This window comes from Palaemon carinicauda, chromosome 1, assembly GCF_036898095.1.
Source record: "Palaemon carinicauda isolate YSFRI2023 chromosome 1, ASM3689809v2, whole genome shotgun sequence".
Taxonomy (NCBI): domain Eukaryota; kingdom Metazoa; phylum Arthropoda; class Malacostraca; order Decapoda; family Palaemonidae; genus Palaemon; species Palaemon carinicauda.
This window is the reverse complement of record NC_090725.1, coordinates 72,957,145-72,983,197: the sequence shown is the minus strand read 5'-3', so window position 1 is coordinate 72,983,197 and position 26,053 is coordinate 72,957,145. Positions and strand designations below refer to the sequence as shown.

Sequence of the window (26,053 nt, the reverse complement as noted above, 5' to 3'; positions counted from 1 at the left end):
GCGAGCGAAGCAGAACGAAGGAAACGCCCTACGATCTACGTGAATTGCCTTGTTCTCCAACCAATTGTTTGTAACTACGTTACTACGTAATTTTAAAGGCTTATTTATGTAATAAATATCATATTTAATTACATTTTTCCTTCCAACCTTTATTTCAAATCACAGATTTTTATGGTGTTCTGCTTACCAGAAATACTTGCCAGGTTGCCCGTGTTGTGAAAACCCAACGGGAATTGCGGTCGAAATCGCCCTTGGCGCTCGTGCGATGGTACAATCGTTGGTTAGGCGGAGGCAAACACTTGTGCGCGTGAGGGCGCGTGGGCGCGGTCGGAAGACCGAAAAACGCGTAAGTGAGCGATGGCGCGATTGGCGAGCGATGGTTCATTGCGAGCGATGGTTCATTGCGAGCGATGGCGCGTCGGCGAGTGATGGCGCGTCGGCGAGCGATGGCGCGTAGCGACCGATCGCGTACAGGAGAGCCAACGCGTGGCCGCGTACGGCGATCTGAAGCGTGGGCGCATTGAAAACGCTAGCGGGCAGGCGAAGAATCACGCGCGATCGCTAGGAGATCGATGGAGCGCGGTTGCGCGGCCAGAAGATATCAGAGAAGGGCAGAATCAGATGGTGAGGTTGCGCATAATAGCGAACGCTCGTGGGCGAGTACAGAAGACTTCTCGTGGGCGCGCGGGCGCTCAGACTCGGTCAAATCTAGAGCACAGAAGATCGTCGGCGAGGAGGTGAAGGAATCAAGACTTTCGCCTCCACCCACATCTGGAAGCTCGTGGAGAACGCTGGTGCACCTTGCACACATCAGGAAAAGGGTGAGCAGATGTGCGCTGGCGAGAAGGTGAACGAGTGTAAAAAGAAGGAACAATCTCCTTGCCTGTGCCTAGATCCAAAGATCGTGGGCGCGAGGGCGAACGTTGGCGCGTATTGCGCACATTAAAAAAAGGAGCGCAGATGTGTGCTGGCGCGCAGGTGATCGTGGGCGTACAGGAGACCGTTGGCGCCCAAGGCGGGTAGCAGGAAAGGGCGTCAAGAAGTGCGCTGGCGAGCTGAAGAGGGCTGGCGCACAGAAGGACTCCAAGGCGCAAGTGAGCGCTGGCAATCAGGAGATCTACGGCGAGACTCGGTTACAGGAGATCGCAGGAGAGAAGTCTGAAACACAGCAGAAGAGCGCTACTGCGCGCAGGAAAACGTGGGCGCGCAGGTAAAATCTGGCACTTAAGGGACTTACCCACAATGTGGAGTAAGCCCCTAGCCCCGAAGGGACCGGTGCTCATAGGAGACTAGGTACGTTGGCGCCCACAGCACATCTGCGTCCAGGAGAAGGTCTGGCAGGAGGATCCTCTGCGGGGAGGGTGAAGATGAAGACAACCACAGGCAGGAGCACCATCATCAGACCTCCGAAGAGGAGTCTCTGTAGTGAACTCCCCCAAGGGGGAGAAGCACTCGCAGGAGAGACCGTGGCATCAGCTGCCCCCGAAGGGGACTGAGCCCTCAGCAACAACAGCAGGAGGAGACCTCCGAAGAGGAGTGTCTGTGGTGAACTTCCCCCCCAGGGGAGAAACACTCTGATTGACCGTAGGGCTCAATTGTCCCCCGAAGCTGAAGGGGACTGAGCTGGGACTGAGCCTTCAGCAACAACAGCAGTATGAGTCCTCCGAAGAGGAGTCTCTATGAGTGTCCTCTCTCGCAAACGAGAGAGGAAAACTTCGTAGAAGAGACTGAAGATGGAGCCGAAGGGTCAGCCAGTGACCTAAGAGCCAACCTCCGAAGAGGTGCTCCTGCAGCTGCTCAGCCCCTTGAGCATAGCTGCAGGTGAGACTGCTCAGCACTAAGAGCATAGTCGCACAAAAACTATGGTCCGAGAAGTAACCGCTCAGCCCCTTGAGCAAGGTTACAAAAGCGGTCGCTCAGCACCAAGAGCAAAACCGCCGGAGGACCAGGAACATATTATAATTATTAAAGGTTAGAGAAGTTTCCCCCGAAAGGGAAAGAAACTCAAACCTGGGCAGGTAACCTCCCTCGGAAGGGAAGTTGCCCACCCAAGGAGGCGAACTTCCTGAGAGTTCTAACATGAACTGAAGAGCTGTCGGGTGCCTCGGGAGAACTACCAGGAGGAGGAGACACGCCCTTGACGAAGTCCTATAGAGGAGGCAGCAACAGCCAACTTCCCGAGTCCCAACAAGATAGCTCTGCTTCGTTGTCACATTAGGCAAACGGAAAACAGATCGTTAACTGTGAAAATAAAAAGTTATTAGTTAACATTCATTCCCCCGGGAAGACTCCGAAGAGGAAACCCGAGGGAAAAGAACACAAGAATTACATATCAGGCAAGAGCCCCAACCCAACCTACACTCACGGGAAGGGGGAAGGGCGAGAACTGTAACCAAAACTGAATTATAAGTTATAAAAATGCAATTCATAAAGGAATGTTCACTAAAAGTAAGAACGAAACACCCCGAAGGGAAACGTTCTAAAAAGCTGAAAAGTTAACAAATACAATTAGCTTTAATAAAAAAATAATTCAGATTGACGACTCCCCACGGCGCCCGTGGAAGGAGGCGACCGAAGGACCAAGAGATTGCGGCCCATGAAAATACATCGTAGTGGCCTGACTGCCGGCGGCCACACGGTGATATCGTACACACACACACAGCACGAACACTGAAAAGGAAACTAACTATTTTCTTTACTCAAATATATAAACAAAAATATGTTTACATAATTACTTACTTTCTTTACTCATGTATATAAGTAAAGACAAAACAATAAATGGCTGCCATGCGAGGACGGGAACAGACATATCCGTTCATCGTCCAAGCCATAAGCGAAGTGAATCAGTTCACCAGTGTGAGGGGGGGGAGGGGTAGCTAGCTACCCCTCCCCTACCCCTGCTAACTAGCGCAGGGGTAGGTAACCCTCGTTAAAAATCTAATGGCTCGCCATTTCAGCTACGCTGAAAGTAATACCGTATGTAAATAGCGTGGTTTGTATTTCGGTTACGAACAAATGAACTTTATGGGAGCTCCAAAAAAGTGTGCATGTGTCCCACTCTTAACTACCTATGACTTATTCACATTTTTTATTGGTCCTGTAGATTTTTGCAAAAACAAGTTGAATCAAAGTAGGTAAAATTGATATAAAGAACTCCATATAAAACTTTATTAAATCAATTTACCATATCAACATTCATCTAGGCCCTTCTGTACAATCTCAAATTCAGCTTATACTTTTTTATACCTATAATGGATCTTGTGCCTTATATACATAAATGACTAAGTGATATAGAAATATAGCATTGACATGCACAATCAACTTTGTCAACGTAAATTAAAATCTCCATTCCATGTTACTGCTTTTTATCTGGATATGGAAAACTTGATGAAAGAGATGGAAACAAAATCTTATCATCCACCAAATTGCAAAATGCCAAAATGAATGTATTCATACTCAAAAGTTCAACACTCCCAGAGGATATTGAAAGGGTTCCTACTTCTAGAACCATCCAATTGCTTTAATGGATTTTCAGCTTTTTTACCATGGAACAGTTCTATAAAGAAGTTAAGCTTCAATGATTCTTCAGCAAAACAAAATTAGCTGAACTTATTGAGCATTTCTTCGAATTTGAACAATCTCAGACTTTTATGCTAAAATACAATTCAGGCAACATTAGTCTGAACATCAAGACAAGTTCAATTCTTACTAACAAAAATTTACTGCTAACTGAAGACTACAGTACTGTTATCACAGATCCATTTAAGGACTATCTCAAAACTGCTGGAATGAAAACTTTAAAGAGTATCTTCTAAAAGAAAAAACCAACACCAAAAATTTACATTCAATTATTTAACCATGAAAAAAGTTCTAGGATTGTAAGAACCCTGTCAACAAATAAAAAAAAAAAAAAAAAAACTAGCCACATGACATCAAAACCTATATTTGCAAAAGTGTATATTACTGACTTTTATTGGGATCTTAATAAAAGGAGACTGATTATGGATGTTGAATTACCATATGTAGAGCTTAAAATACAAAGTATCTCATTGTTGCCATTAAACGTTGAATAAATTTGATCAAAACTTTGATTTCATCAGAAAAATTAAAGAATGGATAACTAAAGCCATAATCAATCACCTTTACAGTTTGCCGTTAGCAGGTACACAAAAGACACCGTTATAAAATATACATAGAAAATTTCCCCTTGTTATGCTAAAGCTAGAGAAGTTAATAGTTCATCATATAAGTGGAAAAACCTTAATTCTCTTGAAAAAAAATCTTGAAAAAAAAAATTTAATTCCCTATCTATAAAACTTCTAATTCAATTCCCTTATCTTTCTCAGACTGGTGTAAGAAACTGAAACCAAAATTTTTTTACCAAATCAAAACCCTTATCCACATGAAAATTAATGCTTGTGACTACATCGATTCCGTATACACAATGGCCTTCCTCAATGACAGTATGACAATAGTGTATTCTAAATTACATTGCATATTTTCAAAGTGAGGAGGGACGTTTTAAGTAGAAACGGTTCTCTCTATCACATCCTATTGTAATTTCAAAAGTGGACCTCACTGTAAGACATAGTATAATAATATTATTCTGACCAAAAATCAATAACCATTTTTGCTTAATTAAAAGAAAATATGAAAAGAAAACAATCATTATCATTAACCTTGATATTGCTTTTTTGAAAACATAAACCATACTTCTTCAATTCTGGTAAATTATAATTCCTTTAGAGTAAACTTTTCCTTTCTAATACACATTTCAGGGATATCTCTAATAAAGACCCATGATATGATACAACTAAATTATAGGGGGCCCATAGTTAAACAAATCGTTTAATGGGCAACTTCAAAAAAGCAACATAAGAATCCTTTGAAACATATAACTAAGAGGAGAAGAAACCCCTTTCATCTCTCCTCTTCCTCTTGCTCTGAGCTTCCTGTAAGAAAAAATAAAATTATACAGTAATACAATAAATACACTTGGCCGTCTCATTTAGATTTTCCTAAAACCATTTGATTTTATACAATCAACATTCTCATTTATACATTTACCGGTATATATGAATAACAGAATTTTTAGACTAAATTCAAATATTTCAATACTTGCTTTTGAAAAGTAAAATCTTGTTAGTTCAGAAGAGTAAACTTCCCGACTTGAACAAAAATTTTTAGATTTCGACCGTTCCTCAGTTTGCCTCAATAGTCAATCCAGTGTTAAGAATAGAACAAAAGGACCTCCTTTGGGTGTGGAGAAAGATGGCTCGGGAAGGGTTTTGAGACAGTCGGGCTCAGTCGCCTATCAGTGCAAAAGAATTCTCAGGTAATGGTCGATGCAATTGCTTGACCAGGTCAGTTCCATTGGTCCCCAAAGGTTAAGGTGGGGAGATCATTCAAAGGAAACCTGTGCGTTCGGGAATGGTCCCCCAGATTGTTGCTTATAACGTAAATAAGTTGGGACTAATGGCGGTCCTCCTGATTTTGAAGAGAATTGGTCCATGACATAAATATCATATACAGTAAGATTTTCACAGACAACCAGGTGGTGGCCTGTTGCCTCAGAGAAAAGGGATCCTGCTTGAACTCAAAGAAGGGACTATTCCCTAAGGAGAATAACATGTTCTTTTAACCATTCCATCTTTCAGACCACTTAACGTACTAGACTATGCCCTATCCAAGCACACAGTCCTACATACAAAATTTATATTGCACCAAAATTCTCCTCACTATTCCATCTTCTGGGTTTACTCAACGTAGTTGAGGACACCCTATCCAGACACACACTCCTACATATGGAATGGAAATTGGACCCCAAGTTCTTTTTAGGAGTTGGAGATAGTTCCAGAGTTCCAAATAGACCTGTTCGCTGATGATCTGAGTTAGATTGGAATGCATGGTCGTTGGTCTACCTGTTACTGCAAAGTGTGATTTCATAGCTTTGTATATCCTTTAGGACTTTTCATTCACAGAACAGAACCACATAGGCCCAAAAAGCCTATAATATTCACTGCTTCAGCATCTGAGGCCAAGAATACACCTCCTCCTGTCTGCACAGCTGTATCAAAAAGTAGGAATGGACTACCTTTGCTTCCTTTCAGACCCAGAACTTTACGCTTGGGTTTTTTCACCCAACAATTTGACTTTTTAATCAGTAGCAAGGTGTCTTCATCCACAAGACAATACCATTGTGCTGGAATCAATCACCCTGTCAGGTAACCCCAGACTTCTTGGCTTCCTTTCTGGTCCACCTCTTTGAAGAGAGGAAGCTATCAGCTCTCAACTCGGACATGCTTCATATGATCACCCAGTCTTTTAGACTATCTACACCCACTCCTGTGGTTTCTTGGTCTCTAGAGCCAAATCACTAGGCCCCTTAGGTAGACAATATTTTTCAGGCACCCTTGTGAGGTAGAGTCAGAGTTGTCAGTTCTCTTCGTGATCTTGGGAACATGCAAAAGAGTTCTAGGTTGGGCTTGGTGTCAGACTGTTGTCCTGAAATGGGCACATGTCTATTTATTAATACTCTAATACTAAGTCCTTACAGACCATACACCACTAACACTCAAAAAAAGTTCTAACCAAGGAGAAACTTTATTTTTGGGGAAGCGCTGTGTGGTCTTCAATACCCTCTCTCTTCCCTAGCCTTGAGAAGGAGAGTAGAGCATTGTTATATACCTTCCATCTCGAATGGTAGTTGTGGATTTGTTGCGATGTAGGTACGATGGCAAGGACTGGAACCAAGATTCCTTTCTGGGATGCCGTGCATGACATCTTTCAGCTACTGAGGTGCTGTGGTAAGTTAACAAAAGTTCAATTGAGCCTGAACTTGTGAGGTCTCCCCTATACACACTGAATCCGTGCATTCATAATGATACACTGGCCCTAGAGCAGGGGAGAATCTTTTTTTTGGGGTATATACAACTTACTGAATTCCTTATCCCAGCCTTTAACAAGAAAGTCCTTAGAGACAACAGAGCACCTCCCCAAAATAACAAGTTTGGAAGTAATTTGGATGTTTTCTTGCAATACAAACCAGAGTACAGTGAACCCTCGCTACTTCGCGGTTCGACCATCGCGGATTCACCACTTCGCGGATTTTTTCCATAACCCATATATATACAGTAATTATATATATATATATGTATGCATGTATTTATGTATATATGTAGGTATGTATATGTGTATACATATAAATATATATATATATATATATATATATACACACACACACACACATATATATATATATATACATATATATATATATATATATATATATATATATATATATATATATATATATATATATATCTAAAGTAGGAAGATGTGATGTAGTTCTAAGGGAAAAGTATGGGAAATATGTCTGGGTAATAAGCAAAGCTCTACCTCCAGTTTGTTTCTACATTATGATCAGAGATAAATGTAAACAAAACATTGGTTGCCATTTTTTATCGTGCTTTTTAGCATGTTTAGGAAATGCATGATATAAAATCACCTTTAATATTTGTGCCTGTTTTAGTTTAGGGTACTGTAGTACATGCATTAAGTGTTCTGTACATTAAAGGGTAGTTTGTTAACAGTACTACGTACAAGGGAAGGTTTTAAAAGTCTGAATATACATGTTGAATAAATAGGTAAATATGGTGTCACTACTTCGCGGATTTTCACCTATCGCGGCCGCGACTGGAACCTATCTACCGCGATAAACGAGGGTTCACTGTACTTTACATACGAGAATGATAACATCGAAGGTAAAATACAGCATTTAAAATTATAGTGTTTCATTAACCAACTGGTAGCAAGGAAGCATTGCACACCACTGCTAGCTCACTGACAAACCACTTGGGTAGACGAGACTTTCTATGGGATTGGTGATGGCAGGAAAGTATGAGTAAGGGACACTGGTTTGAATAGTTATGAAAACTCAAAATTACTTCCAAATTTATCATTTGGTCTTACACAAATATAGACCCTAGTCCTTTACATAGGAGAGGCATCTTTAAGCATGAGGAAGTCATCATTCCAACTGTTCGAGTAGCTTGATAACACAAGCAGGTCTATGGCCCTGGCACCAAGGGTTTTTCCAAGCCGAATATCTGGAGTAGCTATGTGATGGGTTTACCTGAATTACTTTATATGGCATACATATATGAATATGGATTTACCTGGTTACATCACATACGCCTTCATAAGGAGTATGGGGGAAAAAACTCCTCTGTATCTGAGCACAGAATAGCTGCATGCCGAGTCCAGCATGCTAGGTTTTTGAAGATGTACCCTAAGAGTAGGGAAGACAAAAACAAGGCCAATTATTTCTACTTTCACCCGACAGTCACAGGAAACCTTTTCTATGTTCATGGGCGTGTGCGCGCCTACGAGGAATATATGCAGCTAGCGAAGCGATCAGCCCTTTGTCGGTAGTAGGCACATGCCTGCCCACCTCACGAGCGGGACTAGTGTACCTGTAAGTAAGCAAATACTTGTTTGCTATTGTTCGTAAGTGTAAGCATAAGCTGATTCCATCCCATCGAGATAAAGGTTTAAGGGAATAACTTCGAAGGATTATGGTTCAAGAGACCATTGTGCCCTGAGGGCATGACTGGGTGAGGCAGAGGTCACAATGGATCAAAGGCCAGCACCACGTTAAGAGTTCCGAAGAACTCTCTATCCCGTAGGGAGAAGTCGCAGATAACCCTGACGGATTGTCTCATGACTCGTTGTGCCCTGAAGGCACAATGGTGCGATGCAGCGGCTGGAAGCAGTTGGCAGGCATTCCCATCTGTGAGAGAGAAGAAGAAGGAAAAATAAAAAAGGGGGGGGATTGTTTTGACCCGGGTTTCCACCTTCCTGGTGAGATCTGGTGATAGTAAAGAGAGCATTGTCCCAACTGAAGTAGCTTGTGCCAGACCTCGTCAGGGAGAGGAGCTTGTCTGGGTACCTAGCTAACGCATAGTGTTTGGGGGGGGTTTTCTCTCATGAACAGGTGTTGCCAGTGCTCAGCATTTGAGGAGACCCTTGTCAGCGAGAGGAGCTCACCTGTGCACCTCGACAACGCCCTAGTGTCTGGGTGGGCTCTCTATCTAGAAAAAGGGTAGAGGTGTTGCCAGCACTCAGCGTTTGAACAGACCTTCGTATACTAGAGAAACTCAGCCGCAAGGGTTTTTTTGTTCATGCATGAGGGAACATTTGTCTGCAAGACGAGCTCTCCCGTGAGTTTGTTCATTCATGCACGAGACGATCACTCCCAGAGGACGTCGTCAATTGGTTCAATAAATTCCTACGTTAGGCGGCATGAGGAGGACTGAAAAAGGTTCTTGTGTGTTAACCCTCAACAGGAAAACCAAGCTTTCCTCCTTAAAGGTAGAGAAACCAGGTGGTGGTGGTCCCGAAGGGCCTGGTCTCACAAAAACTCCAAGAGCTTTGTTGTGCCCTATGAACACGATAAGGAAAGCCAGTGGCCGCAAACGATCAGCAGCCATCATTACCTGCGGCAGTAACCTCGAAGGATTAGAGATCAAAAGACTTTTGTACAAGATATGTGACCACAAGCATTCAGCAGGCATCATCATCTGCAGCAATACCAGGAAGGGTTATGGCTTACAAGATTCATTGTTTGGGTGCTCCAAAGAGCTAGACCAAGGCCCGGCCAATCAAGCACTTGTTCCGAACCCACAAGAAGGGAACTCCACAGGTGAGAAGGGTCTTGCTTGTGAATGAAGGGGCTGTCCGCATTGCTTCCATTACTATGGATCCTCAGCGCTCTGTCTGAGGGCGGTTCACGTAATCAGTGGTCTTAGAAGACTAGCGAACCACAATCGCCAAGCTTCGAAGACTAACCTAAATCAGATTCTAGGTTACCTTTGTATACCAACATTAGAAGCCAGGAGAGAGAAAACCTCAACTGGTAACAAAGACGAACACTGGTTGAAAATACTCTCGATCAAGCAGCTTCTGGGTTACCCTCGTACTCAAGCAATAGGAGGCACGAGAGAAAACCCTGACTGGTAACTCGGAGGAATACTGGTTTCGACTGCTCTCGTTTGTACACAGGAGCTGTAGGAACAAAGTGAGCTAATTCAGAGAGATCTGCAGCTAAGGGCGCGAGTAACTCTGTTGGTGCATTACCCCTCAGAAAGGACGACAGTGGTCAATCCTTAAGGAGTTCGATAAACACTCGCTTTGTGCCCTTTACTGTAGTACTCTTGAAAAAAAATTCCTTAGCAGGGAGACCTGAAAGCCCCAAGGAAGGCAGGAATTAAGATTCCCCCGAAGGTGGACTCCATTTCTCCGCTACACGTAAGGGTTTTCTAGGGGTCAAGCAGCCATCACTCTTACTCAACTGTCCTCCGGAGAACGAGTGAGCAGAATCATAGTGGAGGGCTCGAGCCGACTGAGAAAAAAGTAAGGACATCTTCACCTTCGAAGAAAACCCCAAAGGCGAAGAATCCCTTTAGACTTCTCCCTTCGTTGTCTACAGAACCTCACCCACTGGGAGGAGGGCTACTCAAGACACTTAGTATGAGGAACGTCTTGAAAGCAAAAGTGACTTCAACAAGCAGTAAAATTGGAATGGGGTTCAGTCTCAGTAGCTGATATGAAGGTGCCGCAATGGCGTCTTTCATGGCCTACCATGATCCCAAAACTGAGGAATTCCTTCAAAGAGTAAGAAGTCAGAGTGAGAGAGGGGTGGCCGGTCTAATCCCGCTAACTAGCATTTTGAGGGTGGTTACCCCTCGCTATGTCTTATGGCTGGTTTCCAACTTCCCCGAAAGTACAGTATATTCCCAATAGAGCGCGAAAGGGTTTGTATTGTAAGTGGTGGAACAAATGTGAAAAGATTTTTGTTCAAATTTGCACAAAAAAAAAAAATAGTGTGGAGGTCAACAGTACTGGTTTATGATGTAAACAATCTTTAAAATTTTTTACCAGCAAAACACTATTTTTGGTGCAACTTTGCAACGTCAAAGTCTATTTTTTCAGAGTTGATAAGAGTAAATGTCTTTGAAACTCATAAAAAATAACATTTAGAGGGATTTTTCATAGCTCCATTATTTCATAACCAGACTACACACTACAAATAATATCACCTGTAAACATAGCTATAGACCCCTATGCCTGAGTCTCACAACAGCAATCTAAGGCCACTTTCATCATAACAGTAGAGTTTGGCAATAAGTCGCCTTCAATCGCATGACTATGGTGAAAAAATAAAGAAGTCGGCTATCTACGACACCATGATGTCGGTCATCATGGTGGTGTAAGACATCATTGCTAAAATTGTACATAATCAAATGGGGTATTCACAGCAATGATTACTTTCCCTGTCAGCTGGAGCAGTTCTTTTATGTTCGAGAAGGTTGTATCGTTGTGTTGCCAAGTCTTGTTTCCATCACATAGTACAATATCATTGTAATGACTTTTATGGCAAAACAAAAAAACTGGCAACCACCTCCATTATTCTGCATGGGTTGTGGCTCTGTGAACGACACTTCGTGACTTCATGCAACTACAGGGCATCCTTACAACAACGGTCACCTTAAGATGGTGACAAATAACAGTTGGATTATGTCGCACACGTCATAATCTAGTGATGCGGAGGCAAAACATAGCAATTGTTGGCCATTTTTGTATTTAATACATTGTTCCACCGTAATGAGCTAAAATTTTTGTCATTACAACAATCACAACCTTAGATCGCATTTGTGTGACTGGCATTACACTAGCCTAGCCTTCCTATTTACTACTGTACAAATTTCACTTTTTGTGAACGATTATGACACTAACATCATTCCAGTGTCAACAAAGACAAATCAAAAAGATACTGACATACATAAAACAGGGAAAAGTCATTGGTAAAGAACAAGACTAAAATTAAGACAAAGCTAAGAGCTAACAACTGCGTATGTTTCAAATATACACAAGGTTAAGGAGTTTCCCCATATTAAAAGGTTTTTACACGTACTTTTTTTTATTCTACGTTACCATAAAAAATTTGTCATCATAGAGTACTTTATATCGGATAAAATCTTTGGTAGATTGTTAAGATAGATTGAAACAATACCCATTTTAATTTTGAAATGTTTTTACCTCATATACATTATGAAATTTTACGACAATATATTCTATTGTAAAAACTCATGTCATCTATTCATATTGCTGGCACAAAAATTGTAGACCAATTAATACAAAACATACCTTGTCTGTGAGGATGATGAGAAGTCGCTTGAACACAGCAACAAAATCAATGAAGAGATCTACACTGTGCATCACATAATCTTTGCTACCCTGCCTGGCCTTTTCCACAATAGCCTGTGTATCATAAACTATGAAACCACACATTACAGCCAGTCCAATATAGATGTTTGCCTGAAATAAAAACACACGTATAAAATCAAATGACAACTTAGACTTGGGTTCTTAAAATACTAATGCAAATATTTTAAGGTTTGTTTGGAAAGAACTACACAATAACACCAAACTTCGAAATAGATACAAACATTCTTGAGAGAGAGAGAGAGAGAGAGAGAGAGAGAGAGAGAGAGAGAGAGAGAGAGAGAGAGAGAGAGAGAGAGAGAGACGGCCATACATTCTCCACAATTATTGTGAATGTCGCAATCCCATTTGCTAATGTAGCCATAGAGCCGAGTGTCAGTGCCAATGCTTTTGATAGCATGTCTCACCCCCCCCCCCTCCCACCTCCTTGCCACCGGTAGAGTAAAATACACTTAAACTTTTTGGCATCAAATCATACTACCCTCACATTGCCATTTTACATTTTCTTTCTTCAAAAGCTTTCGACCATTGTCCTTTTACGAAATACTGACCTTTTGTCTATTCACTTCTCTTATAAGACTAAGATAAAAGAATAAGACGTTAACCCTTTTACCCCCAAAGGACGTACTGGTACGTTTCACAAAAGCCATCCCTTTACCCCCATGGACGCCACCGAGACGTCCTTGCAAAAAGATGCTAAACATTTTTTTTTTTTCATTTTTGATAATTTTTTGAGAAAATTCAGGTATTTTCCAAGAGAATAAGACCAACCTGACCCCTCTCTGACAAAAATTAAGGCTGTTAGAGCAATTTAAAAAAAATATACTGCCAAATGTGCTGGGAAAAAAATAACCCCCTGGGGGTTAAGGGTTGGAAATTTCCAAATAGCCTGGGGGTAAAAGGGTTATTACCAAAGACCTACGCTAAATTTTTTTTAACCTATCACTACAAGGCAGCGGATCCACGATACACAAGATTTATCACCATCTGATATACAGTACATGCTTACTTACTCTATAACAACTTACATTTCCATGTTCATTTGTTGTACTGCTGATTACAGAATTTTTTAAAATTTTTGCTTTATTTTCTATTTCATTTCACTCTAAACAACTGATATATTTTTTCATTCATTGTTAAGTGATTATAGGAAAATTTTTCAGAAATTTATTTTACCATTAATAAGGACTTATTCTATGCCCCCCCCCAAAAAAAAATATTCATTGAAATGACTTATTCCCAAGTAGTATTCTTTAATGTATAATTTATAAGGGATACAATAAACAAAAACTAATGACAAAAACATATTTCTGCTCCCGAGAGAGAAACTTTAATATAAATTTATTTCATTAAACATAAGGTCTGTTTCTTCTTCTGTCATTTCCCTTTGCGTGCGACTTATTGAGAACAGGGTAATTCCAGTTTTCGGTATTTCACAAGCTTGGAAATTGAGATTACACATGTAAGAACAAGGCAAATAATCGTCGTCGTCCAGATTGCCCGGCATATACATCCGAATGGAGGCCTCTTTGATACTGCGTAGGATGTCAATAAATGGAAACAATAACAGTAGGCTAACTTTAACACGTGAAAACTACGAACAATACTAATATGAAATATATAAGACGTAAAGATGATGATGTTTGGTAGAAATCGAGTTGAGAAAAAAGGAATAAAATAAGAAAAGATAAATCTCGTCGTATCAATTTGCATTGCGTATAAGACGTTTTGGTCACAGGCGGAGAATTGACGATGTTTGAAGAGTTACGTTACATGCTTTCTGTGTGATTCGAACACATATGCCAGTATAGAAATACACTACAACAGACTTTACAAAATCATGAATAAGGACTAGAATCGCAAGTATTTTGGTTGGTGGTGAGGAGAGATGTGAGGATCCCTACGTCTCTAAGCACGGGATGTTGGAGGGTTTGAGTAATGCATTAGGTAGGGAATGTTGCCATTGGCTAGAGAGAGTGGTGTAATATCATATAGTAACAAAAACAGACTAAAATAGCTCTTACACAATCAGAAATAAAGGATAGAATCCCAAAGACTTCATTGGTTGGCTGAAGGAGATAAGAGGGGCCGATATCAGGGAGATTTTTTTTTTTTAATTTCCCAAATGTGGTGAGTTATACGTCCATGTGCTATAGTCTTTTGCAAGATATACGAGTTAAGAGTAATTTTAACCTCCATATGGTTTATATTTGTAAATTACGTATCTGGACGTCACCGTCTATTTCACCCAGCATGTTTTTGACGTATAACGACGTCCCTGTAGCGAAGGGGCTAACAGATCCCAAGGGCCACATATTAAACTATGAGTCTCCTGTGAGGATCAAAGGAGAGACTCCCTTGCCATGAAGTTCTCTGGTGAGACACCCCACCATGCTTTCGAAGCCAAAGGCTTACCTAAAAAAAGGGCTAACTCTGGATTAGATTTGGGAGGTTTCAAGAATGAGGCATCATTTGCCAACTGGTAGAACCTCCCTTGGTGCTGGAGTGAAGAAAACTGCCTCTTCCCTTCCCCAATCACCTTAGACACTATCAGCGAAGCAAACCTTAAGACCAAGGAAAAGCGTAAAGACTCGCGCAACTGGGGAAGATAGCCTCTGTGGTGCATTTAGGAGGGGCTCTTATCTATTCCTTAAGCCTCACCTAAGGAAGAAAATCCAAGCTATATATAACAGCCTCTGAAATCAACATCCTGGTCTTCATTCAAGATATTGTTTGACCAATTACAAATCCCCCTTGTAGTCAAGCCTTGATGCTTATCTGAAATTGGCCAATCGCCAAGTCCAGACCCACCAGCATTCTGGCACTGTTACAGGTTCAAGAGAGGACTCAAAGGGCAAATTACCATCTTGCACCTGTCCGGTCCTGAGCACTTCTAGGCCAACGACATGTAGGGATTCACAAGCAGGGGGATCTGTCGCACCATACCCTAGGTACAGCTGACAGGTATCTGATGAAGAGTTATAAGAGAATCCATGAGTTTATTAGACAGCAAAGTAAATACAATCTCAAGATTTCCTGAAAATTTGCAAAACTTAACTGAAATATCTAAATTCTGTTTTCTGACCCCAACTAGCTTTAAGAGTAATAAGCCTAGATTCAAAACCAGAACCCACTGTACATAAAGAAAATTACCACACAATAAAGATTTAAAATCAGACTACTACTACCCCTTGAGCAGCAAAGATTTGCGATATTTCACACAAGTAGCCATTTTACTATCGGACCAAGCCACAATGGATAGTCAAATCACATACCTCTCCCCTACACTCAGTAGAACTGTTATGAGGATCATATTCCCTGCAACTCATACTGACACCAGATGGTCAGCTCCTGACTGGATTCAAAGGAGGGATGTCTGTCTTTGCTCTACAAATGCTATTTTTTCAAGTATACATATGTCTTTTAATTATGGCTTATATATTCAGCTTTCTAATACAATTCCCAGCATCTTTCTATCTTCCCTTTAGTTTGTTATGATATGAAAATTCAACGCATGTAGGTTAACACAAAGTCATTGCACAATATAAAATATTTAGCATTTTGTAATCAATCATGGCTCATTATCATTAGCCTTTTATCAAAATCATTGCTACAATGTTACAGATTTCTACATAACTTCTCAATAATTTCCACACAAGATAAAGCCTTCAACATTAATTTGTTTGTTTTTCATGAATTCTTAAAAACATTTTATTGTTTTTGAAGGGTTGGGGTGTAAACTCCAGTAGGTAATAGACAGTGAAGATTGTCTGTCAAACTGAACTCCTACCTTTAGGACTAGCAGCACTGGCAGGTCATTCCTGAAGGTTAGGTAGGTCCAATATCCCCGACTTCATGAGCTCAAACCCTTCTAGATTATCATGGATCACCACGTCTGAAGGTGTACGAGTAAGAAGCAATGAATACTTTCATCTTTACCGTTTCAGTGCAGGACAGTGTCTTTGGTACCCCGCAAAGTGACCCTGAGTTCTTTAAAAGGCATTGCCGTGTATTCACAGGACAAGAAGAGACTGATCCTTTACCCTGCTTGTAAAAAGATGGAAAAGGACAAGATATAGAGTTGTACCAGGCTACATTTTGACTAACACAAACTTTGGATCAAGGGAGAGGTAGACCTTGTTCTTCAAGAAAGACTCATGACACACAATGTACTACAGTACTCCTGTTATAACACCGAGGCAGAGGCTAGCGAGTAGTCTAGAAGCCAAATCTTATCTGTTGTCTGGTCAAGGGTACATCAGGGCCCACCTGAGACCTAAGGACTTGGGCCCAGGTTGATCCTCAGAAGGAAAAAGGGACAAAGTTCTTTCGTCTGAGGTCTGGCTAAAGGTCGAGCAACAGCCTATTATTGCATACAGAGTGTTTCCTCAACAACAAAAGAGGAGAACCATACTTCATTGCAAAAAGGCTCCAGCCGGTGAAGTATCCCTTCTACGATGTTACTGGCAGAAGATGGGTAGTTTTACCAGTACTTTGAAGAGGAGCACCAGCAAAGTCAGATATTACCCAGTGTGTGACACTTGGGAGCTGTCCACAGACTGTCGAGTAATCGGTGAACCAGATTAAGCAACAAAATCTATAAGTAACTGTATCTAAATGCTGCTCCTATCCCTGGAACTGGCGAGTAGCTTACCTAAAGATGTTCTAGAACTGGAGAGCAGTATATTAGAAGTTTTGGATCAACAAGGAGGCAAATGGGTCCTTCAATGGTGATACCCAAAGTGCAAAATAGCTTTACCGCAACGCACAAAGTGTGAGGAGCCTACTGATCCTATACCATGCCCCTAGTGATTGTACTTTATGCTGGAACATTACTCCTCCTTTGAATGGACCTTGTGTACAGCTCTATCACATTGTACGCTGCCCAGGTGCGTATCTATTTGCAAATCAAAAAGGGTCTGTGAAACCAAACCCCTTAGCTTATAGACATAAGTCACGAAAGTGGTGGGGTTCTTCAATGCTACCGGGTGACTTATTAAACACTGTTGGGTAGATAAAATATCAATAGCTTTTTAGGTTGCTAAACAGGTGTCTACTTCTGTGAACTCCATGTCAAGAGGTGTTTATCAGCTCCTATAGGTGTGTCCGGATCTTGCGGCCTTTCCCGACCTCAATGACGAAACCAAGGGAGAACAAACCGCTTGGATCTCCTCTTCCTCCTCCTCCTCTGAAATCTCACCCACTAGGAGGATGACCAGTCCCTGCACACATCACAAGGGGAGTTTGAAGTGATGCGGTGTCCTCTACAAGTCAGACATAAAAGGTGAGGATCAACCTTAACATTGCTTATAAAAACACCACAGTGTCAATCAGACATCACTGGACATATTTGTATCCTACTAAGTTCCCTCACACATACTGAATTGGGAAAAATAAGAGAAAATTAGAAAAAACTTAAAGCAGGTTGGAGAGCATCAAGAACATGTCTGTGTAGCTTGACGTCCAGAATCAGAATCAAGGTTTTGCGCGCTGTCAGACACGGACCACCAAGGGATACTAGGCACTGATTGCCAAAACCTCAATAATTCTTCATGGGCTGTTACCAGCTTTCACCAGCATCTTCCCCCTACTAAAGGACAAAGGTTTGTTTTCACGTATGAACAATTACTATCTTATCCTTAGTCTTGTTAAACTAAATTATAATAAGGATAGCTTATATAAAATAAAGTCAACCATAAGTGTGTGTGTTCTAAATGGAGATTAAAGATGTTTCCACATTGTTATACAATAATACACAACGTACATTTTACACTAGTGAAATTGTTAATTTTTCAAAATGTCACAAATCTTACATGCACGAGGCATCAAAATCAAACCTTTTAGTGGTTTCATCTCATCTGAGGAATGGAACCCTGCATAAGAAATCTTAAAATTCTGGACTGAAAAATAGACTTACCTGGAAAATTAGCCGTGAGCCAAAGAAGAGATTCATCATAGAAAGCCAGAATAATGTAGACAGTGCAGATGTGAGTATCCCGCCCAGGAACAGATAATATCCTCTGGGGGCAAACAATGCAGACAAGGAGAAGCAGGCAAAGACAACACTTGTGCCAAGAAGAGCTTGCATGATCTGAAACAGTTTTCAAGAATTAAATGAGGGGTAAAGTATATTTTTATCTTACATTGTAAGAACCTATCAAGCTAGTTTTGTAATACTATGTTAACCCTTTTACCACCAAAGGACGTACTGGTACGTTTCACAAAACACATCCCTTTACCCCCATGGACGTACCGGTACGTCCTTGCAAAAAAATGCTATAAATTTTTTTTTTCATATTTTTAACAATTTTTTGAGAAAATTCAGGCATTTTCCAAGAGAATGAGACCAACCTGACCTCTCTATGACAAAAATTAAGGCTGTTAGAGCAATTTGAAAAAAATATACTGCAAAATGTGCTGGGAAAAAAAATAACCCCCTGCGGGTTAAGGGTTGGAAATTTCCAAATACCCCGGTGGTAAAAGGGATACTATGTTAATTCAATAAATAAGTCCTGTCCTGTGTACAAAGACCAATGGAGCACCATGATTTGCATTGTCAATGATCAACTAAATATAATTATACTATTTCAAGGCCAAATTATTAAATAATGAAACAGTGCATCTGAATACAGAAACTGCATGGTCAACTAAAAGTTCATAAACAACCGTTCTCACTAATAATTAGCTCTTCCATCCTCGTGTACACACAAGAAGGAAAACCTGGCTACTATGAGACCACAGTAAACAAAGGTAAATTCTAGTTTCTCAAGTTTCCTTATTACTATACACAGTTTTATAAACATTACACATTTGGTTATCATTCCCATTGAAATAGTAGCCCAATACATATTCAACTTACACTTAGAATGGCTTAAATTACAATAAGTGGAATATCAAAATAACTGCGCTGGACCGGTAAGAGAAATGAATAATCTTTAAACCATGACAACAAGATGACAAAAACTATAAATACCTAGTTAATTCACACATACAGACTTAAGCATTGTTCACAAAAAAGGGAATTTGATTAAAAATGAAAAAAAATAAACGGTACTGCATACACTCAAGATAAGGGCTCAAAATAACTATGCACGAAAATCAATAGGAAATAAATCTAACTAGAGGAGCACAGTAGAGCCCAGACCCTCCACGGCATCTTATTTCTCGACATTGACCTTAACCCTTTTACCCCCAGGCTCTTTGGAAATTTCCAACCCTTAACCAACAAGGGGTAATTTTTTCCCCAGCACATTTGGCAGCATATTTTTTTTAAATTGCTCTAACAGCCTTAATTTTTGTCATAGAGAGGTCAGATTGGTCTCATTCTCTTGGAAAATGCCTGAATTTTCTCAAAAAATTATCAAAAATATGAAAAAAAAAAATTTTTATAGCATTATTTTTCAAGGACGTACCGGTACGTCTATGGGGGTAAAGGGATGAGTTTTGTGAAACGTACCAGTACGTCCTTTGGGGGTAAAAGGGTTAACACATTAATTGACATAGATTTTCATAAGCTTAAATATGAACAAAGTTTGAAGTCTGTGACAACGATGTAAAAAACTTATGACTGATTACGTGAATTGGACATATGTTTGAAAGTGACCTTGACCTAACAAAATCTAATCAATTCCAGATTTTTACATGACGTTTAATACTTGAAAGTTTAATTACTCTACGATTAAATTTGTGGCCAGGAAGGGGTTCACAAACACACAGTCACAATTAACCTCCTTCCCACTTCCTTGGTGGAGGTAAAAATGAACCTAACTTAAAATAAAAATGAACCTAACTTAAAATAAAAATGAACCTAACTTAAAAATGAACCTAACTTTAACCAAAATCCATGGTTATTTTCAATGTTGGCCTAACTGCCTGGTTGGTAATAGAACAAATCAACATTACTATATCACATTAGTTCTCTTTTCTGGGTATAAAAATTCACTGATGCTGCAGAGTCTGATTCTGTTAAGAGCAAATCAAAGTCCTAAACCAACAGTTATGTTATATGATCTAGTATTAACCCTTTTACCCCCAAAGGACGTACTGGTACGTTTCACAAAAGCCATCCCTTTACCCCCATGGACGTACCGGTACGTCCTTGCAAAAAAATGCTATAAAAATTTGTTTTTCACATTTTTTGATAATTTTTTGAGAAAATTCAGGCATTTTCCAAGAGAATGAGACCAACCTGACCTCTCTATGACAAAAATTAAGGCTGTTAGAGCAATTCAAAAAATATATACTGCAAAATGTGCTGGGAAAAAATTAACCCCTTGGGGGTTAAGGGTTGGAAATTTCCAAATACCCCGGGGGTAAAAGGGTTAATGGGAAAACATGTGAATACTTACAAGAGCAGGGTTCACAACCATAGCCATACTAAGAAGAGGGCCTAAATTGACACCAGTGAAGAAGGCAAATGAGCCGAATAGCGACAGCCGAGCAAGCTGGTTCTGGCCATTGTATGGGGTCATCAACAACCAAATCAATGTACCAATGGCACCAATGCCCGTCAGCAACCCTGCTCCAACAATACTACTGAAAAGGTGAACATATCCTCCAGCTGCAGCAGCCAAGGTAGCCAATGTGAAGGTTGCATAGACATTCTTCAGATGCCTTCGAACGGGAGGTTCTCTGCAAAAAAAAAAGACAAAACATGAAAACTCAATTTGATCTAATATATATTTTATATTTTCCCATCTAAAAATTCAATGCCACTTCTCCACAAGAATATTTACAGGCGATTCTAAAATTGGGCTAATTTTTAGGTTACCTTTCATTAACCCTTTTACCCCCAAAGGACGTACTGGTACATTTCACAAAACCCATCCCTTTACCCCCATGGACGTACCAGTACGTCCTTGCAAAAAAAAATGCTATACAAATTTTTTTTTTTCATATTTTTGATAATTTTTTGAAAAAATTCAGGCATTTTCCAAGAGAATGAGACCAACCTGACCTCTCTATGACAAAAATTAAGGCTGTTAGAGCAATTTAAAAAAAATATACTGCAAAATGAACTGGGAAAAAAATAACCCCTTGGAGGTTAAGGGTTGGAAATTTCCAAAGAGCCTGGGGGTAAAAGGGTTAATATACAACATAATCTTCGTGACATGTAGTTTTCAGCAATTTCGAATGACTTTAGTTTACAGTAATTTTGTGATTATACATTTTAATATTTATTTTTATCTGTTACTCAAAGGTGATATGCTTGGGACAGCCATGTAAACTCTGGAAAACCAGGTAGTTACACTATAGACTAAAAGTTTTGTGACTGGGAAGAAAGATGAGAAGGGGAAATGGGAAAGGATGAAAAGAACAACAGATGCAGCTAGGTGCCAAAGGGATGCTGGAAAGACTTGAATAATGCCTACAGTGCATAATGCAAGATGCACTGATGGCACCATACCCAGCGAGGGATGGGGTGCGAGGGATGGGGTTCGTGGGATGAAGCGAGACAATTCTGCTATAAGACTTTTAGATAGTACTATAAAAGTTATTAGTTTTATCACTAATGATGAATACTGGATACGGTAAATTTGGCGGAGAGACAATTTACCAAGAGGTATCTCAAATCTGACAATGAAGAAAATTGGTTTGACTTAAAATTGATGATGTGGTCGTGATTAAAAAAATTGACAAGTTCGGTTGAGGAGGGAAATACATGACTAGATACCGAAAAACTTACGTCAAATGAAATCTTAAAAATTCAAGGCAACATTAAAAATTGAAAGGTGAAAATTATGATGTGAAAACATCAATACTTTAAATTAATTCATATTTTGCCTAGCAATACAAACTACTGTAGTTCTTTAAATAGGAGTACTGTACAATATACCTTCAGATTAAGGTGGAACTGGCATAAAATCAACAATGAGGTAGATATAACTACCAACAGGTGGTTAGGAGAAGTCTCCCCACTTGTCAGTTAGCTAGACTAGACCTTTGGCCAGACACAGAAAGGTGGTTAAGGTGGAAATTTCAACTTAAAGGACTCATGTCTGTACAGCTAGGAAAATTAACTTCAAGTAATCTTCATTTTCCTTAAGTATACAAAACTTGAGTCCTCTACTAGGAGCATGATTTCAGCAAAGCTGGAACTCATTGTTAAACTTTATATCAAGGGGGTGATAGTTACTGCCGGGTGGAGGGTAAGCCCGCCTAACCAACAGGCTGGCAAGCCATCACTTTGACCTTAACCTATGACTAGCGGGATGGTTGAGGTGGGAAGTTTAGCTTAGAAGACTCAGGATTTTATAGTTGAGAAAAATAATAAATTTTTCAATTCATTTGTATTTTTGCTAACAATACAAATCCCAGACCTTTTAAAGGAGTATGACTTCAGCAAAGATGATACAGCCATTAAGCTTTTAGAGGTAAAAAGATGGATGCTGGATGATAAATTCACTTTGACTTTTGAAGTGAACTTTCTCTTTGAAAGGAAGACTCCGCTCCGGAGAGCATTTTAAGTTCGTCTAAGATATCACCTGTCTCCTCTCATCACACCTACTTAAAAGAGAGACCTACCTGGAAGAAACTCCTCCATGCCTAGAGGTGTCATGAAAGAGTGACCAATATAGTCTCAAAGACATATATCCTGTGAATGAGACCAGTTTCGAGCCATAGCGTCAGGTTTAGCCATGGGTTTTGTCGATCTGAGGAGACAGGAGATGAGGCTGCATTTATTTTTATCCACCAAAGACAATTGCTTTGGTGTTCTCACTATGTTAGGTCTTCCCTAGAGCATCGCTCAGGGAAAAGGAATTGTCCGTCTAATGTTTCGACTTGGCAAGTGAGGAGCGACAATGTAAAGACCAAATGCGAGCTGCCTTAGTTCTAGGGGGTTGCGATTCTGACAATTTTTGGACCGTATGCTCACGAGACTATGAGCATAAACATTTACAATGTTTCTTGGTTTCAGCCTTGGGAGGCTGCACATCCAAGCCAATGATCGTGTGCATGTACAGTAACACAATTGGGTCCTAACCCGAGACCTTGACCTTTCCTTGGACCAGGAGTGTGACAGTATTCAATGGCTCATGACAGGGATCGAGCTCATGCCTTTGAGTGTGGCGAGACTTTTGAGACTTGCCACTTGAGGTACCTTAACACTTCCGCAGGATGGAAGGTTTCACAACGCTGCTCTTCCCAAAAATTCATGCAGAATAACCTGAAGACGACTCAAGAGACTTTTCCATATCAGTCGTCCTGTACCTTGGAGAACTCCTCTTTTTCTAGAGGCAGGCAGCTCCTCAGCAAGGGAAGAAAGCACAGGAAAGTTACAGATTGCGGTACTGTAGTAGGGAGCATACACACCTCTCCATCCTCAAGGTCAAGGATTTGGCAGCAGTCAGATTCTCAGCAAATGACAGCGGCTCACCTGCAACAACAATGAAGGACATGTCCAGGGTTATCACCTCATAGCTCTCCACACGCTGGACGGAAGCAGAAACATGACGGGAAGACTTGAGATCAAACGGTTGCTAGAATCTCCAGGAGTTTCTCTACAGAGTGGGTGCCATCAACTCCAAGGGCAGGCCACATCACACACAGGTCTAGATCCTTGCAAGGGAGAGCTTTGGGCAAGGAGAGGGGGTATTATCTTTACAAATGGAGCAGGATAGATTTACACTATTGCTAAAGTGCTTCAACTTCAATGACAATCTGGATGATAAATCAAATAAGTTGTACAAAATTCAATCTCTCCTTGACAAACAACCAAAGTTTCAAATCAGTATATTCACCTGGAGACAGAGTCGTCATTGATGAGTTAATGATTCCGTTTCGTGGCAGAGTGAGCTTTCTACAGTACAACCCAGGTAAATCCCATAAATATAGATTGAAAATTTACAAGCTGTGTGCACCCAATGCCTACACATGGAATTTACGAGTTTATTCCGGAAAGTCTGCACCCTTGCCATCGTTCAGCCACTCGGAATCAGTTGTTTTGAAGCTCTGTGATTCTTTGTTGCATCAAGGTTTGACAGTTTTTGCTGATAATTTTTATAAATCTCTTTCTCTGGCTGAAAAGCTTCTCAAAGAACAAACCTATTACTGTGGTACATTAAGAAAGCGCCGAAAATTCATACCAACAAGCCTTCTAAACGCCAAGCTATAGAAAGGAGAGGTGGTGTCACAGCAGAATAAGAATGGAGTAAAGGTTTATAATTGGAAAGACAAGAGAAATGTGCTGACTCTTTTAACTACTCCTGAACACTCGGGTGAACTTATACCATCAGGCAAAAAGAAACGAACTGGTGAGGACATTATGAAATCAGAGAGCGTTCTAGATTATAATAAAGCTAAGAAGGGTGTGGACATGTCAGATCAGATGTCCTCCTATGCTACAGCTCTCAGACGGACCTTGAAATGGTATCGTAAAATAGCAATACAGTAGAATTGTTGACTGGAACATGCATTGTGAATGCATGGGTTTTGTACAACAAATACTTTTCTCCTGGCAAACCCATTTCAATAACTGATTTCAAAGGAGAGTATAATAATGTCACTTCTTACAGGAACACAAGAAGAAAATGTAAAGCCAGGTTCAAGGCATTCACAAATTGAAGGAACACGATCTGAACATTCCCTAACTGAAGCACCTGGCCCCAAAGCCAAGACAAGAAGGCGTTGTCGTTCCTGTTAACACATTGTGAGAACTGTGAGGATAAACCTTTCCTTTGTCTCAGTTGTTTCAACTTGAAACATTCAGTTTGAAGAAAGAGAAATTTGTGTATTTTAGAAAGAGAAATTTGTGTATTTTAGAAAGAGAAATTTGTGTATTTTGTTTTTCTTATGTAGAAGCAAAACAAAAAGAATGTTAATTTTATACTTGTACTCTAAATACTACAAGATTTCCTTCATCATATATAAATGGGTATTTTTTCACCAAGAAAAGGACACATTTTTTCTTTAAAAGTAAAATGTTTACCAAACTGATTTATTTTTCTATTGAATTTACATAAATATAATCTAGGGTTAAAAGGATAGCATTTACATTGATCTGATGATAATGTTTTCTATTTTTATACTGAAAGAAAATTTTTTGAAAAATTATGCCGCTTTTGCCAGCATATGAAGATTATTTTCAGTAATAAATAAAGTGTTTAGTTAATGTTCTAGTTTATTTTAATTAATTTCCAATATATTTCAATATTATTTTGGTAAAAAAAAACCATTTTGAGTAAATTTTGGATACTTGAAAGAAATATATAATTCTTAGCATGTGTACCACATAGGGTACACATCGCTCATTCAGTCCCCTGTGAACAATAAATGGAATACTGTACATTGCAGTTAACGTGTTAAGGTCATAATGCAATCATTAGGCTAAGCTGAATATGGTATAAAATAAAAACTAATCAAATAGCCTAAAGTTCATAATACAATCAATAGCCTAAACTGAAAATGGGCAAAAAACTAATCAAATAACCTAAGGTTATAATGCAATCATAAGCCTCAGCTGAAAATGGTCTAAAACAAACCAAATATAGAAGCTTGGGTTATCATGCAAGCATTAGCTTAGCTAAGCTAAAAATTTGTCTAAAACAAAAAACAGGAGCCATTGTATATCTGCAGCCAGTTCCTACTACGTAGACGAAAAATGGACATTAACTAACCTAAACTTCTCTCCTAATATAACCTACAAGCCATGTTCTTACCTAATTAACTAACAGGGGGACTAACACCCCCAGCGACCCATGTACCACTACCGTATTCTAAGTCGGCCGTAATCATAAATAAAGGTGGCCGCTATCATACATACACCCCC

The 26,053-nt window shown here is 40.0% G+C and overlaps 1 protein-coding gene across 1 annotated transcript in view; it reads right to left on the bottom strand.

Moving 5' to 3' along the window:
* Positions 1-3,154: 3,154 nt before the first annotated feature.
* Positions 3,155-26,053, bottom strand: part of LOC137648916 (bax inhibitor 1-like) — a 31,479-nt gene continuing 8,580 nt past the window's right edge. Inside the window, exons 2-5 of the mRNA XM_068382108.1 lie at positions 20,634-20,916; positions 18,203-18,376; positions 12,208-12,378; positions 3,155-4,952 (exon numbers count right to left, since the gene is read on the bottom strand). Of these exons, the coding sequence (XP_068238209.1) occupies positions 4,899-4,952; positions 12,208-12,378; positions 18,203-18,376; positions 20,634-20,916 (682 nt within the window). The 3' untranslated portion in view covers positions 3,155-4,898. The remainder of the gene's footprint in view (positions 4,953-12,207; positions 12,379-18,202; positions 18,377-20,633; positions 20,917-26,053) is intronic.